The 18,113-nt window shown below is 40.4% G+C and overlaps 1 protein-coding gene across 1 annotated transcript in view; it reads left to right on the top strand.

Moving 5' to 3' along the window:
* Positions 1-5,682, top strand: part of GRID2 (glutamate ionotropic receptor delta type subunit 2) — a 1,554,957-nt gene extending 1,549,275 nt beyond the window's left edge. Inside the window, exon 16 of the mRNA XM_043871276.1 lies at positions 2,076-5,682. Within this exon, the coding sequence (XP_043727211.1) occupies positions 2,076-2,234 (159 nt within the window). The 3' untranslated portion in view covers positions 2,235-5,682. The remainder of the gene's footprint in view (positions 1-2,075) is intronic.
* The last annotated feature ends 12,431 nt before the right edge of the window (positions 5,683-18,113 follow it).

Raw genomic sequence — 18,113 nt, 5'->3', positions numbered from 1 at the left:
GATTATCACAGACAATAGATAGTTAAGCGGCTTATTAAAATAGACCAGGTAAGAACTCTGAAAGAGTATAGGAGACAGTTTTTTAAAAAAATTATACTGCTGTCCCGCATTCTGTCTTTAGGCAGGAAGGCCTCAAGATATATTAAAATTAAATGACTACAATGTAACAAGTATTGTTTGTCACACTATTTCATGCTTCCAGGAGCCACAGGGCCTTAAAAGTTTGTGTATTTTTGCCCTTAAGTAGAATTACTGTTGACCTGTCAAAATTCTAGCTATCCCCACAAAACTAGTCTCACCTCCTCCATGGTTTTTTCCTTCATTATTCCAACACTTTATCTTCATCCCTAGACCTACTATACCTATTAATCTGCATTATCTAACTTACTGCTTGGTTCTATGGATTTTTCTGGTGTTTGATATTGTTTTGTGTATCATAGACTGATCTCTCTAACCAGATTCTGAGCCTGTTAAGGGCAGAATTCATGTTTTAAGCAAGTTTATTTCCTGTTTTCCAAAGAAGCCAACTTGATTCTAAAACAATTGTAGTAACAGATAATTAGTAATTTATTTATTTATTTTTAATGGGGAAACTGTGGATTTTAAAAATAAGTATTTTTACATTACTTTCTAGTCCAGAATTCACTAAAATTTGTTCCACATAGCAGATGGAACAATTGCTTTGTTCTATAAATTCTACAAAATGCTAATAAAAATTGCTCAGAAACTTAGAAGTGTTGGTGATATACTGAATTAAATATCACTGAATAAGATTATTTACTACAAGACTTCCTAGAGTCTGTAAAATGAGTCTATTTAAGTCTTCGAAAGAGGTAGAAATTATTCAGTGTGCCCCAGATCTATTTAATGACGAGACCCATTTCTTGGAATTAGTGTTCACTGAGGTTACTTTGGGAAATGTCTTCAAAAGTCTTTGGAGCTGATTTCTATTTTCAGCTTAGTCAAACCATGTGCATTGCTGAAATAACTGGTTATTTAACTCAATTAACTGGTAAGTGCTAACAATCCACTAATAATTTTTAGAAACATTTACTGTTCTCTAAATTCTATAACATTAGCAAAGATTTTGATAAACAAAAAATTTGGGCACAAATTCTAACAAGAACATAGAGGAAAGATCACACTGATCCCTTGAAGCTGCCCAAAGTTAAGCTTCCTGATTTGTGCCTTAATTCAAGGATCTTTCTGTTGATCTAAATGTATCTGATTCTGCTATTTAAAGGCTGAATTATGAAGTATACTCCCTTGGATTTTAAGAAAGAGGGAAGTTCTTTTCTTTAAAGCTTTTATTTAAGTGGGTTGTTTAAAATGCATTTAACATCAAATTTGATTAGAGGTTACAACTTTAATAAGATTTATATATTTATCATTAATTGTGCTTAGTCATGTCCTACTCTTTGTGACTCCATGGACTATAGCCCACCAGGTTCCTCATCCATGGACTTTTTCAGGCAGGAATACTGGAGCAGGTTGCCATTTCCTACTCCGGGGGATCTTCCTGACTCAGGGATCGAACCCAGGTCTCTTGCATCTCCTGCATTGGCAGGAGGACTCTTTACCACTGTGCCACCTGGAAAGTCCCCATACTTACCACTAATTATTAGTGTTTTAAAGTTTATGCTATAAAATCATAACTATAATTAAAAGTCGAGTTTAGAGATTTAAGATTTAAGGAGACAGTTTCCAGGGTATTGTGTGTGAAGGTCTACCAAGACCAACTCGATAGATATCTCTACTGACTCTCCTTTGAGGGTGATGCTGACTATTTTCTGGTGAAGATATCCAAGGCCTCATCTAGTTCACCCAATGTATCCTGGGTGAACCCCAAGCCCCTCTCTGAAACAGATTCTATGGAATCAGCAGGCAATATGCTCTGCTTTCTTTGGGTGCTTATGGAGTCCTATGAGTTTTGCAATGGCTGTCGCTAAGCTCTGTTTTGCTTACAATGGACCTTTAAAGCGGAGCCAATGCAGCATTCCTAGAGGTAGGACCGTGGAAAGCCAGATCTTATCTGAACTCTACCTTGATGTGCACTTATGCTTTATTTCCCGCAGGCTTCATCCCTGCAGAATGAAACTACAACATCTGAAAGAAGGAATGCTTGGCCATTAAGACCATGTTTGAAGCTTGGCACCAGCACCTGGAGAAGCCAGGCATCCAGTCATGGCCTGCACCAGTCATCACAACTGGGAGGACCTCTAGATGACCCATAACCTCTAGCAGCACCAGGGCTGCTGACCTTTTTCCCACCTATTGATTTCAGGACCCACTCGATCCTGAGTGCCCTAAACTGGTGAGCTGATGTATTATATCCTAAGTTGAAAATTCTTACTCAGTTCAAGGAAGTTGAACTCACCAGCTTGTGACATCCACAGATTTTTGCTGTAATCCACTCATAGAAGAGCAACAACGTGACTACTGCTTTTAGCCACAGGTCGTGGGTCTTACTGGAGCCGACCCATTCATCTTGGAGGGGTGCTTCTATGCAGTGGACTTCTTGCCTATGTGTCCTGGTCAGGAGCACTCACACTGAGGTCCATGTCTGGACCGCAGAAGCTTTATCCTCCAGCTTCTACCTTTTCAAGGTTAAACAGTATAAACTGTGGGTCCTGGGACTTCTGATGGCCAAGTGTCAAGAAGGCCCACATGGAGGACTGAGGAGAATGTGCCTTGGCAGAACTGAACCAGAAAAAAAGACAGAGGCCTCTCCCAGACTTTATTGAGCCACTGGTGATTGTGATTAAATATCTTTGGAGAATTTTATCACAGAGCTCTCTCCATATTACTAAAACAATAGTATATTCATATTTACCAAAATGAACCATCTTTCTCCATGACAAAAGACACTGCCTTTACCCCCAGTGCCCATCAAAAACCTACATCTGCATGGATTTCTGACTAATGTAGACCTACCAGTCTGAATCCACATCTAGTAAATTTGTCATTGTAGACAAAGATCTTTTGGATCATGAGATGACACCCTAAAATAGCAGTGCCTGTGCATACTACCCACCATCAAAATAACTGAGTTTTCCCTATACCCAGCACATTCATCTATAATACCTCTTCTGGGCAAACCAATCTCTTGTTTTAAGTATGGAAACATCTCATGAAGCATCTTAATTCCCTGTGAATTCAAACAATTCTTATTGATGATATGCTATGTGCCCAGAACCGCATTGACTTCTGAGTGTTCAATGGTGACTATGTTACAGTGCTTGCCCCTCAGAACTTTACATTCTACTGGGGAAGTCAGACAATTAAACAGAATGGTGAATGCTAGACCAGTATGACGATGGCCACAAGAATTCCCTCATCTCTGATCTTGGACCACCCAGAAAGCTCCTAGTTGCCCAGGTTGCCTCAGATGATCTCCTAATATGCCAAAGCAACCCAAAAAATTCAAGCCAACAAGCAGCAGTCCCCGGGGGAACCCCTGCAATGGGTTGATCATATGGATTCTGGTTACCAGTGTATTGTTTCTAAGCCACCTGACTTTTCAGTAAGTTAGGCACTCTCTTACTAAGCGCCTTTCCCATTCTGTCGTCAAACTGGTAGCCCTCAGGTTGTAGCTGCTCATAGGTGGAATCAAGCTATGAAGTTGGAAGACATGGCTTGGAGTCTGGGTCCTGGCACTTAACCATGACTATGGGTGAATCCCTTAAACTCTCTAGTCTTTGGTGTCTTTCTTTGCAAAGTAAAATTGGAAACATGTACTACACCTACCTCACAGGGTTGTTGTGAGAATCAAGTGAAAATGTATGTGAAAATGTATGTAACTTTGTTATTTTTAATCACCCTCATTTTCTGTGGGTTCTTCCTCCTCCCTACCAAATACAATATTATAATTTACCAGAAAAAGGTTTCTTACCACCCTCATGCAAGTGAATGGTACAAAGATGATGAAGTGTGTGTCCTCCTGGATATCTGGCTTCAGTCTAAGGATTCTGATGCCTCACAAGATGACAAGGATATAATCCAGAGGACCAAAGCCAGGGCCCTATTGCCATATAGCCATTCCACCATTAACACACCACTGGACTCGGACACCAGTCAGCCCTCTTGATGGAAGGCTTTCCCCAAGGCCATAGTAGAGAAGTCTCTCTTGGCCCCAGAGAACTAACCAGATAGCCATGATTCAGGGAGTCCCCTGGGCTTTGGCTACTAAAGGAATCTCCAGCCAGGCCAGTGGAGAGCTCATCTCCTAAGACAGAATGAGAAGACTTTGTTACAAGGAGACACTGACCCACTTAAACAAAACACAAGCCACCCCTGACCGCCCAACCTATTATAGTTGAGCTGGCAAGGGAAAATTCTAGACATTCATTTATAGCAAAGATTTGGTGACACATCCCTTCTTTAAGCACACTTTATCCCTAAGGCCAACCTGGCTCTTATCTCTCTGATTTTGACTTGTTTACTCCTTGTCTGTCTAACAGACCTGTGATAAACTGTGTTCCTGGCTTACAAGTCTCATATATCCCCCTTATACACACACACACACACACACACACACACCCCAATGAGGAATCCACCCCTGTTTCCTATCCTACCCACGTGGCCAAGCCCTAGCCTGGCCTTCTGTTTCTGGTGATTCAAAATGGATTTTGGATTGACTAGTCTAATTGGAGTCCAATCTCAGTGAAGTAGTCTACTCCAGTTTGAAACACTGACTTTGGTCCTGAGTAGAAGTCTAAATAAAGTATCTATGGAGCCATTGATACCCAGCCATCCTCTAAGGGAAAAAAAGTGATTTCATCTTTCTGCATAAAACATACTTCTCCTAAACTAAGAACATATTAGCATGTACCTCCAGGGACAGCATAAAGTTTCTATAAAAGATCTTCTGAGTGAAGGGAAGGATGATTATATACCAAAAGATGAGACAGGATTAGCATCCTAGAATCTCTGAAGTAAGATCTTAAGTCTGAAATAGGAAATTTCAACTATAACTCATTCCTCAGGTTCTCAAGGCAAGGAAAGAGGAATTTTAGGAAAAACACTGATTGTGTCAATTTCCAAAATATTTTCAAATGCAATGAAAAATAATTCACAGTCTTCTCCTAGCTATATGTCAGAATAGCTGAATCTAATATGCCAACTCAGTGAACTGAGAAATTCACAAATCCTTTCTTTAGGCAGTAACATTAAAATTTCATTTTAAGACTTAAAAAAAAAATCAAAGATAATTAAAACAGTGTTTTATAGTTTACAGTCACCACTTGCTATGGGAAGAGAGCCAGGGAGACTCAGAGTCCCAACCACCCAAGGTCAGAGGCACTGAGCCAAAGGACCCAGAGGAGAGCAGGCCCATGCCAGGAAGAAAAGCTGTTGCTGAAATGACAGACCAAGCATATGAAACAAGATGATCTTCAGGTCATGGTAACTGAGAAAGAAGAATAGACTGATCCAAATTGAGAAGCAGATTAAGATGTTGGAATTGGTATCAGGACAAATGCGACTGGGCAGGAAATGGAGTCACCTACAGCTGTGCCACGCTTATCTTACCATAGCCTTTCTTATGAGTTGCAATATTACATCCTAGTTTTGTTTTGTTTTCAGAAGTAACATCCTGAGTATCACTGACGTCACTTACATAACCAGCCCCAAATAGGAAAACCTTCCTCACCCACATACCTTTTACGATCTTGGTTGACATAATTTGCTTTCTCAGAGAGTTTTAGTTTTTTCATAAATCTTTGATAAATTATTTTATCAATAAAAATTTCTCATTAAATAATTTCCCTGGTTGAATTCTAATTCCTTCTTTGGTGATTAAAATTGGTAATAAAAATGAATGACTTTAGTAGTTTGTCTGTCCTTGCCTGTCCAAGGCTATGTGAGAGGGAAAGGATATCCCCTCATAGGTTACATGTTAGTGAGCTGGAAACAGTTAAAGGCAAACACCAGGCGAAGAGAGCCAAGGGATGTTTACTAGCGACACACGAGGAGCATTCCAGTTTAACCTTCATCTGCAAACTGTATCTCTGTCAGAGGCGCTCAGCTGTCTCACTGCCCCACATCAGGATGCAGACACACTGCCGAGTGAGATACAATGTGTGGGACAGAAAAGAAAAGTGTAGGCAGCGTTTTGCAGAAAGAGGTATCTGAATGCAGAGATCAGCCACTCCCCATTGCTGGCAGGAATGCCAGGCTTTTCAGAAAATCACATTAGAAGTTCCAGCAGTAGATGGAACCCGGCCAGTAGACACAATGGTGGGGAGCTGGGGGAAGCTTTGTAATTAAAGACTGAACTCTGAATACTCGCAAGCAGACTAAGAACTCTCTCCTGTTGTCAACAAGGGCTGATTTTTTAAACTGAACCTAGTAAGACATGAATACGTGTGGGAAATTAAGGAAGTCAGTGGATTGCAGCCGTCAGGTTAAGAATGAAGAAGGTAGTCTGAATGGTACTTAGAGAGATCACAAGCTCTCTAGCATGAGAGACTGAAAGTGACTACAGAGGAGCATCACTGTGTGTCCTTTCCAAGATGATGTATATATAGTTACACAGAAATTGACTGCCTAGTAAATTGCAGTTGGCTCTTGTCTTTTGCGTCAGTTCAGTTCTCTATTGAGTCTTTTCGTGGTCTTTATAAAGTCCAGAATTTATAAAGAACTCTTCAAAGCTAACAGTTACCTGTTAGTATCTGAACCAGATACTGATGATTACTATCAATATTCTAGAATGACCAAGCCAAATAAGCAAGCAGATCTTTACTTAAATTTACTTCAAACAAAATATATACAAATTACACCAGGAAGATGTAGTACCATCTCTGTCACAGCAGTTCCCTAATGGAATTATAATCCCAAATTTCCCATCTTCACCACAACAAAGCTAAATTTCTGTAAGCTGAAAATCTGCATAGAGAATGCTATTTTTTTTTACTAGATCAAAATTTGGCAGCAACTAAACAATATTTTGAAGGAACTAGTAAAGTTAAATTCCTTGAAGGCATTCTTTCCTTCAATTTCTGTAGATTGAAAGCCATCCATCTTCTAGATACTATGATAAGTGATAGATATCACATAGCAAAATCATGGAGTTCTCACTCCAGGATGAGTAAAAGATATCAAACCAATAATCTTACCAATGATTAATTCTCTGAAGGAAAGGATAAAATGAGCTGAATAACAAAGAAAACTGACCTAGTTGAGAAGGTTTACAGGAAGAAGTAAGAAGCTTTTGCTAAAGTAAGAACAATGAGAAGAAGTGTGGGGACTAGAGACAGGGAAGACAGAACATCAAGCAGAGAGACCAGCTAGCATCCTTCAGTGACAGAAAGCAAAGTTCATCTGAGAACTGAAAGCCAGTGTGACTGAAGGTAATGAAGACAGGTCCAAGGAACTGGAGCTCTGAAAACAAAGGTAAGAAAGGTGGAAGGAGAATCCTAGAGGTGGATACAAACCACCTATGCAGAGTCTTAAATGCCACACTAAGGAACTTGATCTTCAACCTAAGAGAATCCAGAAGCTGCTGCAGATTTTAGCAAGAGTCAAGTAACACATTTGTGGGCCTTGTTTTTGCTTTGTTGCACACATAGAGAGTGCTCAGTATACACGCATTGAATAAATTCGAGAAAGTTGTCTTCCCCACAAAGTATCCCAGAGGACTGTTACTACGTTTTCCTAAATTAAACTGCCTATCAGAATCGTAACTCAGAAACTTCCCTGTAAAGAGGCTTTCTGAAATTTGTATTCAAACGGTGCCAAGAGTGTCGTTATTACCACCTTATCATGTACATAATGCATCCAGGGATACCATCTTTAAAACAGATACAAAAATTGTCTCAGTAACACTCATACTGATGAAAATATTTTGGAAGCATCCATGAAAGTAAATGAAACATTCATTACTATTTACTTCTCTATCAGGGGCAGAAGCTCAATTTAGAATGAAAAGAGGTGATACAAGAGCCTTAGAAACATCAAGGTACCCTGACTTGCCTGCACACCAATAGCACAGTAGGTTTCTGTGTCTCCTCCTTCAACCCTGCCTTTACAGATACCCGGTGCCTCCAACAACTTCACATCTGGGAACTAGGGCAGGAATCAGCCTTCTCCTTGGCTTTCCCTGAAGATTAAGTCATAGGCTTCCTCAGTTCTGCTAAATCAATGATTACTTGTCCATCTATTTCCGTTTTGTAAAATCAGTTGACATCTTTCATTTGTTATTGTCTCTCTAGCCATTCTCTTTGTCCCATGAGTTTATATATTTTGTGTCCTTTTTCTGTTATATTAATGACGTTTGAGGGAGGTATCTGTGTGTTCAATCTGAAACAGTTAACTGGAACTTTCTTATTGTTCTAATTTGCATTTCCTGGTTGAATGTTTTTCATCTTTATGGATCATTTTTACTACTCCTTCATGAACTACCTGCTCTTATCTTTTGGCTGTTTTTCTATCAGGAACTAGACATTTTCTTATCAAGTTTAGTAATTCCTTTTTATATTATGTCTATTAACTCACTGTGTGTAAAACTTGTTGCAAATATTTTTTCCAATTTATCATTTACTTTTAACTTCTATGATTTTTTGTATGTGAAAAATGTTCTTTCAGTTTTTATATACTATTGTTTGTGGAACTCTTTTATTATTAAAATTACTGTTAATTTAACATTTTAAATTATTTCATTAATTATTGAATCTTCCAGTGATTTTATGCATAGAATGCTTACTTAGCCTGATGTCAGTAAAACACTTACTTACATCACTTTCTAGATATGTTTATAATTTCCCATTTTTATATTTAAGTTTTAATTCATCTGGAATTTATCCTGTCACATAGCACAAGGGGAGATTTAAGGAATTAATTGAGAAATATAGCACATATACATAAAACATAGACATAAATTATGAATAATTTAACAAATCATTTAAAAACAAATACTCATCCTACCACAAAGTGAATTCTTGTCTAAAGATCTAACTTTTGGGAGAATCAAAACTAAAATAATTCATACTGGAAATGGTCTAGGAAGCATAGCCTCAGATGGGTTTCTGGAACTGGATCACTCCATGGCCAGATAGCAGCCAAGGGTGTATTGTTAGCGATAAGTGGGTTGCAGTGGTCTCTGGCCTGCTGTAGGGTCACTATTGCTAAGAGTCTCATCTGTGATGAATTGGAATCAAATGCAGGAAGAAGAGGAGACACTGAGCTTGTGCAATATCTCTACCATTTGAGAGATATGGTAACAGAGATTGCAGTAAAAGACTGCAGATACAGCAGGTGAAGTACCACAGAAACACCATTGAAAGAAAATGGTGGGCTCAAGTTAGTCAGCCATCACCTCAGGACACAATGCCAAATCCAGAAAACTCTCTGATATCCACATTTACTGCCAGTACAGGCTGAGAATTAGACCTTATTATAAGAATAGCCAAATTGCAGAGTATTGTTACCACACAGCCCTGGCAAGTTGACTACGCTAAACTCGAGGCCCTGAGAGAGAAGTAAGAAACTGCAGATGAAAAGGTAACATATGGATCCCTATGTTCTGCTGAACCATCTAGGTCTCCTCAAGTGGCCCACTTTATTTTACTCAAGAATAGTCAATTCCCCTTGCCTGAGGACCATTCAGAGACCTCACATGAGTAAGATGACTCACCAGATAATACTAGCCTTCATCAAAATTGGCTCCACCTTTCTTATAGTTTGTAGGCATAAAGCTAGAGTCAAGTCTCAGCATGGCCCAGTTGGGGAAGTACTGCTCTTATTTTGGAAGCAAAGGAACTACACTGGAAGTTCTACAATACTGAGGGGACCTCCCATAACTCAGGATTTTACATCCTAGAGGTCCAAATATCATGCTGAGATGGATTTCTTAAACTTGGAAGAAACGTTGACCTATAGTAAATAAGGTGGAAACGCCAGAACAGCCTCATCACAGTTTTAGGAAAGGGGGGAAAGTCTTAGAAAAGAGGATACACTTGAATGGATTCAATGCTTAAGACCAGAGAATTCCTTAGCTACTATGTTTCTCAGGAAAGCCAAAGAAGAAAATCTCTTCACTAAACCAAAAACGAATGTGTTGACAACACAGTTCACAGGGAGGTAAGTAAGGCTACAATATTTATTGAGACTGTGAAACCTGGTTTAAAGCAGGTCTTTCCATTCTGGGACAGGGGTGGAGGTTGACTAGGGTTAGGGAAGGGTCATGATGTAATAATTTAGAGTGAACAAAGAAAAATGAGAGTTTTGAGGTGAGGAGTTCAGTCTTAGGGTGCACACTGTCAGCTGATGCTTCCTATTGAAGCTATGAGGTTAGGAAGCTGCTGGGTCCTGCAGGAAGCTCCTGGAATATGCAATAAAGTCAATTTGTTTGCTCTAAACAAATAGAAAGTGCTAATGTGGGGGTAGTGTCATTGTTGAGAAAATGCAGTGAATCTGTCCTTTTCTAGCTAGGATATACACTCAAGAAATCTGCCATGGAATAAGCTCATCGGGGTTGACAAAATGAGAGGATTCCAGAAGAGCAGGGGCCAGGTGGTGCCACTTAACTGTCAATGTCAAGGTGGGTGTAATTCCTACACCAGGAAGTTAAGCCAGGATGAAAATCGGGGACCCTGGCCCCCAGGGGTCTGTGGCAGTACCTAACATACCACAGTGTTTCCAGGGACACAATGGATGGATAGTGCGCTAGGATGAATAGTGGTCCCTCCTAAGATGTCCACATCCTAATTCCCAGGAACCTGTGAATATGTTACCTCACATGGCAAAAGAGACTTGCAATCTGATTGAACTAAGAATCTCAGGATGGGGAGATTATGCTAGAGTATCTGGGTGTGCCCAGAATAATAACAATGTTCTTTGAGGTGAAGGAAGCAGGAGTCAGACTCAAATAAGGGGATGTGACAACAGGAGCAGAGATCAGAGAGGAAGAGGTTTAAAGATGCTATGATGCCAGGTCTGAAGGCCAAGTGAAAGGCTCTGAAAGTAAACTCCCTCCAAGACAGTAAATCAGAAATATACCGCACACTGGATGGAATCATGAAGACTGAGTATCACTCTCAGAGGTGTGCACCACCAGACGGAAGAGCCCCGGTCTCCACCATGTCCCTATTTCATCGGTCACTCTGACACCTGCAAAAATCAGATGAATCACAGCAGATGATAATAGACTACTATGAACCTAACTGAGGCGGAGCCCCATCTCAGCTGCCTGGCAACTGTTGCACTTATCATGCAGCTATTGATCGGGAGGATTTAGCAGGAAGGGTGATAAGCAACAGTTCACACTCACCTGGAATGAATAATAGTACATTCGTGATCTTGACCCAGGGTCATGTTAACATTCTCATGATAAAAGGACTTGGTTTACCTGGAACTTCTGCAGAAACTCATAGTGGTCTGTTCTACTGATGACATCACTTTAACTGGACCTGAAGAGCAGGAAGTAGCTTTAGAAGAAATACCCTTGTGAGGTATATAAAGATCCAAGATCCTGCCAGAGTGGTGATGTTTTAGAATTTCAGAACTTTGTGATATACTATTAATAAGACACGCCCAAAGGAACAGGCATAATGCCTGGTAGTCCTTTTTTGATTTTGGAGAAAGCACATGTCATAAAGCTCTGACTTTTTTATCAGTTGACAACTGGCTCAGAAGCAAGTAGTTCCGAGCAGAGCTTACAGCAGATATAAGTTGTGGAATAAACCTCCTTGTCCATGACATCATGTGATTCAGCAGATCCTATGGTGCTGGAGCTATTTGTGGAACATAAGCTTGCATGTAGAGTCTTTTGTAAGCGCCAGTAGAAGTCATAGCACAGACCTCTAAGGGCTACGAAAAAGATCATGCCATCTGAAGCACAGAACCGGTCACCATTCCAAATAGATTTTGGATGCTACTGGCCTCTAGCAGAGACTGAACTCCTAATGAAGGGACATTAAGTGCTGTGCAACTGAGGCTGTTCACTTTGATCTGGATATCTCATTAATTACAAGTTCGACACGGGGAGAGGGGAGGGGAAAATATCCATCCATCATATCATGAAAATAGTAATTCTGGATCAGACCCAATAAGTTCAAGAGAGCATAAGTAAGTTACATGAACAGGTGTCCCAGACTCTTTTATTACTCCATTTCATCAATGTCTCACCTTTAATGAGGTAACAGAAAAGGAACAGCTAACAAAGAAGGAAGAACTGAGGCCTGGTTCATGGATAGGGTGACTCATTATGTCTGCAAGCCCAAAACAGGCTGCTGTTGAGATACAGTGCATCTCAGGGAAACCCTGAAAGACAGTGTTGAGAGGAAGTCCTGTGCGTTTCACTTTCTGTGAAGAAAAAAATGGCCTAAGATGTGTGCATGCTGAGTCGAGTCCAATTCTTTGCAACACCATCCACTGTAGTCCTCTAGTCTCCTCTGCACTTGGGATTTCCCAGGCAAGAATATTGAAGCGGGTTGCCATCTTCTTCTCCAGGGGATCTTCCCCACCCAGGGATCGAACATACATCTCCTACGTGGCAGGAGGATTCTTTACCACCAAGCCACCTGAGAAGCCCTCTTAAAAGATACTGAAGCTTGCATTTTTCTCCCTTAAATCATTTCCTCTGAATGAGCAAGGTGCTCATATGCAAACAGCCATATGAGAAGATCCACATGGCAAGAAATGTGGGCCTACTGCCAACAGCCAGCACTAACTCTGCAGCCTTGTGAAGGGACCATCTGGGAAGTGGCCCCTCCAGTCCTGGTCAAGCCTTCAGATACTAAAACTTGAGCTGACATTTTCAGTAAAACCGCTTGAGAAATCTTGAGCCAGAACCACCCAACTCAGCAGCTCCAGAATCTCTTACCCACAGAAACTGTGATGTAGTAAGTGTTTGTTGTTTAAACCACTAAGTTGGGGGTGGGGGTGGATTTATTATGGAGCAATAGATAACTGATACAGATACTATAAAATTGTGAGTTTACAGTTCCTGGTGGTCAGTGAAACTTAAGCAAACCTAGGAACTGTAACAAATGTAACTGCGAACAGCTCTAACAAGTCTTTAGTGTAGACCCTAAGTCACCTTACTTTCATCTCCTTGCTGAAAGATGAATGGTAATTCCAGAGGTGAGAAGAGAAGAATTCTTAGAGGAGGAAGCACTTAGTCTAGACTTAGGTTAGCTTAGGTTCCTTCTAGTAAGTAGGACTAGATAATAGGTGTCTGGATTAGCATGTTTGTGGTGACAGGAATTACAAGTTGTGAGAACTACAAACTAGCTTAATAGAGTACAGGAAAACTTCTAGAAAAATAATTCTCAAAGTGGGACATCCCTTGGGGTGCTTATTTGAAATACAAGTCCTGGGTTCCTTTCAAGAAGTTGATATGGTAAATTTAGTAGGAGCCCAGCAATCTACCTTTTTAATGAATATCCCAATTGATTTTTATGTACATAGATGATCCTTGAAATAAATATGAGAAGCTGTGCAAAAGGAATAATGAAATCTCAGTCCAGAAACATAGGTTAGGACCAGATAACTGAGAATTAAAAGCTGAACTCTGTCGTTGATATATGATAGACAGTGAGATGCCACTGAACTTCTAATAGAATTTTATTATGAAAATTTTCATGTTCAAGTAATGGTCCACTGAATTATTATATCACCCATATTAATGACTGTCAAGATTTTTGTACATGTGGTTCATTATTCCTTTTTTATAGTGTTGATCTTCTTCATAAAGTACTTCACAGCAAATCATAGGCATGTTATTTTACCCTTATATATATATATATATATATATATATATATCTAAGTGTGACTCTGAAGGTATAGACAGCTTTTTATATAGCCGCATTGCCTTTATCATACTTAGAAAAAATTAACAATAACTCATTGGTATCACATAATACTGTATTTATATTCATACTTCATCAAGTGTCTTTAAAATGATTTTTTTACTATTGAATCTGAATCCAAAATAGGTCCACACATTGCTTCTGGTGCTATATCTTGAGACTGTCTTAATCAAGAACAATCCTCACCCTTCTTCTTCTTTCTTCATGTCACAGACTTGGGGAAACTGAACATTTGTTCTATAGAATGTTACATGAAGTGGGTTTGTCTCTCTGCATTTCTCGTGGTGTCCTTTAAACTTAATAAGGTGTACTATGGTGTGCGAAGTTGCTTCAGTCATGTCTCACTCTTTCTGATCCTGTGGACTGTAGCCCGCCAGGCTCCTCTTATCCATGGGATTCTCCAGGCAAGAACACTGGAGTGAGTTGCCAGGCCCTTCTCAGGGGATCTTTCTGACCCAGGGATTGAACCAGTGTGTCCTGCGGATCCTGCATTGCAAGTGAACTCTTTACCACTGAGCCACCACAGAAGCCCAATATGATATCCCCCATATTGTAAATTCAGATTCACTTTTTTTTTAAAGCATGCCTCATAGAAGTCTGAGTACTTCATAAGCTCAGTTCAGTTCAGTCGCTCAATCATGTCCGACGCTTTGCGACCTCATGGACTGCAGCACGCCAGGCCTCCCTGTCCATCACCAAATTCCAGAGTCTGCTAAAATTCATGTCCATTGAGTCGGTAATGTCATCCAACCATCTCATCCTCTGTTGTCTCCTTCTCCTCCGGCATGAAATCTTTCCCAGCATCAGGGTCTTTTCCAATGAGTCAGTTCTTCGTATCAGGTGGCCAAAGTATTGGAATTTCAGCTTCAGCATCAGTCTTTCCAATGAATATTCAGGACTGATTTCCTTTAGGATGAACTGGTTGGATCTCCTTGCTGTCCAAGGGACTCTCAAAAGTCTTCTCCAATACCACAGTTCAAAAGCATCAATTCTTCAGTGCTCAGCTTTCTTTAAGGTCCAACTCTCACATCCATACATGACCACTGGAAAAACCATAGCTTTGACTAGATGGACCTTTGTTGGCAAAGTAATGTCTCTGCTTTCTAATATGCTGTCTAGGTTGGTCATAACTTTTCTTCCAAGGAGCAAGCATCTTTTAATTTCATGGCTGCAGTCACCATCTGCAGTGATTTTGGAGCCCCCAAAAATAAAGTCTGTCATGGTTTTTCCATTTTTTCCCCATCTATTTGCCATGAAGTGATGGGATCAGATGCCATTTTGGAATGTTGAGCTTTAAGCCAACTCTTTCACTCTTCTCTTTCAATTTCATCAAGTGGCTCTTTAGTTCTTTTTTGCTTTAGTTCTTCTTTGTCATCTGCATATTGAGGTTATTGATATTTCTCCCTGCAATCTTGATTCCAGCTTGTGCTTCCTCCAGCCCAGTGTTTCTCATGATGTACTCTGCATATAAGTTGAATAAGCAGGATGACAATATACAGCCTTGACGTACTCCTTTTCCTATTTGGAACCAGTCTGTTGTTCCATGTCCAGTTCTAACTGTTGGTTCCCGACCTGCATACATGTTTCTCAGGAGGCAGATCAGGTGGTCTGGTATTCCCATCTCTTTCAGAATTTTCCACAGTTTGTTGTGATCCACACAGTCAAAGGCTTTAGCATAGTCAATAAAGCAGAAGTAGATGTTTTTCTGGAACTCTCTTGCTTTTTTGATGCTCCAGCAGATGTTGGCAATTTGGTCTCTGGTTCCCCTGCCTTTCTACAACCAGCCTGAACATCTGGAAGTTCACAGTTCATGTACTGTTGAAGCGTGACTTGGAGAATTTTGAGCATTACTTTACTAGCGTGTGAGATGAGTGAAATTATGCGGTAGTTTGAGCATTCTTTGGCATTGCCTTTCTTTGGGATTGGAATGAAAACTGACCTTTTCCAGTCCTGTGGCCACTGCTGAGTTTTCCAAATTTGCTGACATATTGAGTACAGCACTTTCACAGCATCATCTTTCAGGATTTGAAATAGCTCAACTGGAATTCCATCACCTCCAACAGCTTTGTTTGTAGTGATGCTTCCTAAGGCCCACTTGACTTCGCATTCCAGCATATCTGGCTCTAGGTGAGTGACCACACCATCGTGATTATCTGGGTCATGAAGATCTTTTTTGTATAGTTCTTCTGTGTATTCTTGCCACCTCTTCTTAATATCTTCTGCTTCTGTGAGATCCATACCATTTCTGTCCTTTATTGAGCCCATCTTTGCATGAAATGTTCCCTTGGTATCTCTAATTTTCTTGAAAAGATCTCTAGTCCTTCTCTTTCTATTGTTTTCCTCTATTTCTTTGCATTGATCTCTAAGGAAGGCTTTCTTATCTCTCCTTGCTATTCTTTGGAACTCTGCATTCAAATGGGTGTATCTTTCCTTTTCTCCTTTGTATTTCACTTCTCTTTTTTTCACAGCTATTTTTAAGGCCTCCTCAGACAACCATTTTGCCTTTTTGCATTATTTTTCTTTGGGGATGGTCTTGATCCCTGCCTCCTATACAATGTCAAGAACCTCCTTCCATAGTTGTTCAGGCTCTCTTGTCTATCAGATCTAATCCCTTGAATCTATTTGTCACTTCCACTGTATAATCATAACGGATTTAATTTAGGTCATACCTGAATGGTCTAGTGGTTTTCCCCACTTTCTTCAATTTAAGTCTGAATTTGGCAATAAGGAGCTCATGATCTGAGCCACAGTCAGCTCCTGGTCTTGTCTTTGCTGACTGCATAGAGCTTCTCCATCTTTGGCTGCAAAGAATATAATCAATTATATTAATTATATGAGTACTTCATAATATATGAAATATCAGGAAGCACATAATATCATGTGCTACTCTGAAAGATGCTATGATTGATGAATGGGTTCCAACGGTGACAGACTAATACATTCATTGTCAAATTCGCCCAACAAACCTTGATCTAATTGTTTCATTTATTATTACTGATTACCTAAAAAAAAAATTTCATTCAGTTCAGTCACTCAGGAGTGTCTGACTCTTTGCAGCCCCATGAACTGCAGTATGCCAGGCCTCTCTGTCCATCACCAACTCCCAGAGTCCACCCAAACCCATGTCCATTGTGTTGGTGATGGCATCCAACCATCTCATCCTCTGTCCTCCCCTTCTCCTCCTGCCCTCAATCTTTCCCAGCATCAGGGTCTTTTCAAATGAGTCAGCTGGGGGAGGAGCTAAGATGGTGGAGGACTAGGAATGGAAGACCACTTTCTCCCCCACAAATTCATCAAAAGAACATTTGAACGCTGAGCAAACTCCACAAAACAACTTCTGAATGCTGGTAGAGGACATCAGGCACCCAGAAAAGCAGCCCATTGTGTTCAAAAGGAGAGAGAAGAAATCCAGCTCCACCCACCAGAACACCGACCCAAGATTACCTAACCAGGAAACCTTGACAAGCCAATCATCCAACCCCACACACTGGGAGGAACCTCCACAACAAAGAGGAACCACAAACTACCAGAATACAGAAAGGCCACTCCAAACACAGCAATCTAAACAAGATGAAAAGGCAGGGAAATACTCAGCAGGTAAAGGAACATGAAAAATGCCCACCAAATCAAATGAGTCAGCTCTCCACATCAGGTGGCCAAAGTATTGGAGTTTCAGCTTCAGCATCAGTCCTTCCAATGAATATTTAGGGCTGATTTCCTTTAGGATGAACTGGTTGGATCTCCTTGCAGTCCAGGGGACTCTCAAGCATCTTCTCCAATACCACAGTTCAAAAGCATCAATTCTTTGGTGCTCAGCTTTCTTTATAGTCCAACTCTCACATCCATGCATGACCACTGGAAAAACCATAGCCTTGACTAGATGGACATTTGTTGGCAAAGTAATGTCTCTGCTTTCTAATATGCTGTCTAGGTTGGTCATAACTTTTCTTCCAAGGAGCAAGCATCTTCTAATTTCATGGCTGCAATCACCATCTGCAGTGATTTTGGAGCCCCCAAAAATAAAGTCAGCCACTGTTTCCATTTTTTCCCCATCTATTTGCCATGAAGTGATGGGACCAGATGCCATGACCTTAGTTTTCTGAATGTTGAGCTTTAAGCCAACTTTTTCACTCTCCTCTTTCACTTTGATCAAGAGGCTCTTTAGTTCTTCTTCACTTTCTGCCATAAGGGTGGTGTCATCTGCATATCTGAGGTTATTGATATTTCTCCCGGCAATCTTGATTTCTGCTTGTTCTTCCTCCAGCCCAGCATTTCTCATGATGTACTCTGCATATAAGTTAAATA

Source organism: Cervus elaphus, chromosome 17, assembly GCF_910594005.1.
Source record: "Cervus elaphus chromosome 17, mCerEla1.1, whole genome shotgun sequence".
Lineage (NCBI taxonomy): Eukaryota > Metazoa > Chordata > Mammalia > Artiodactyla > Cervidae > Cervus > Cervus elaphus.
Note: the sequence above shows the minus strand (reverse complement) of the source record. Positions and strands in the feature narration are given on the sequence as shown.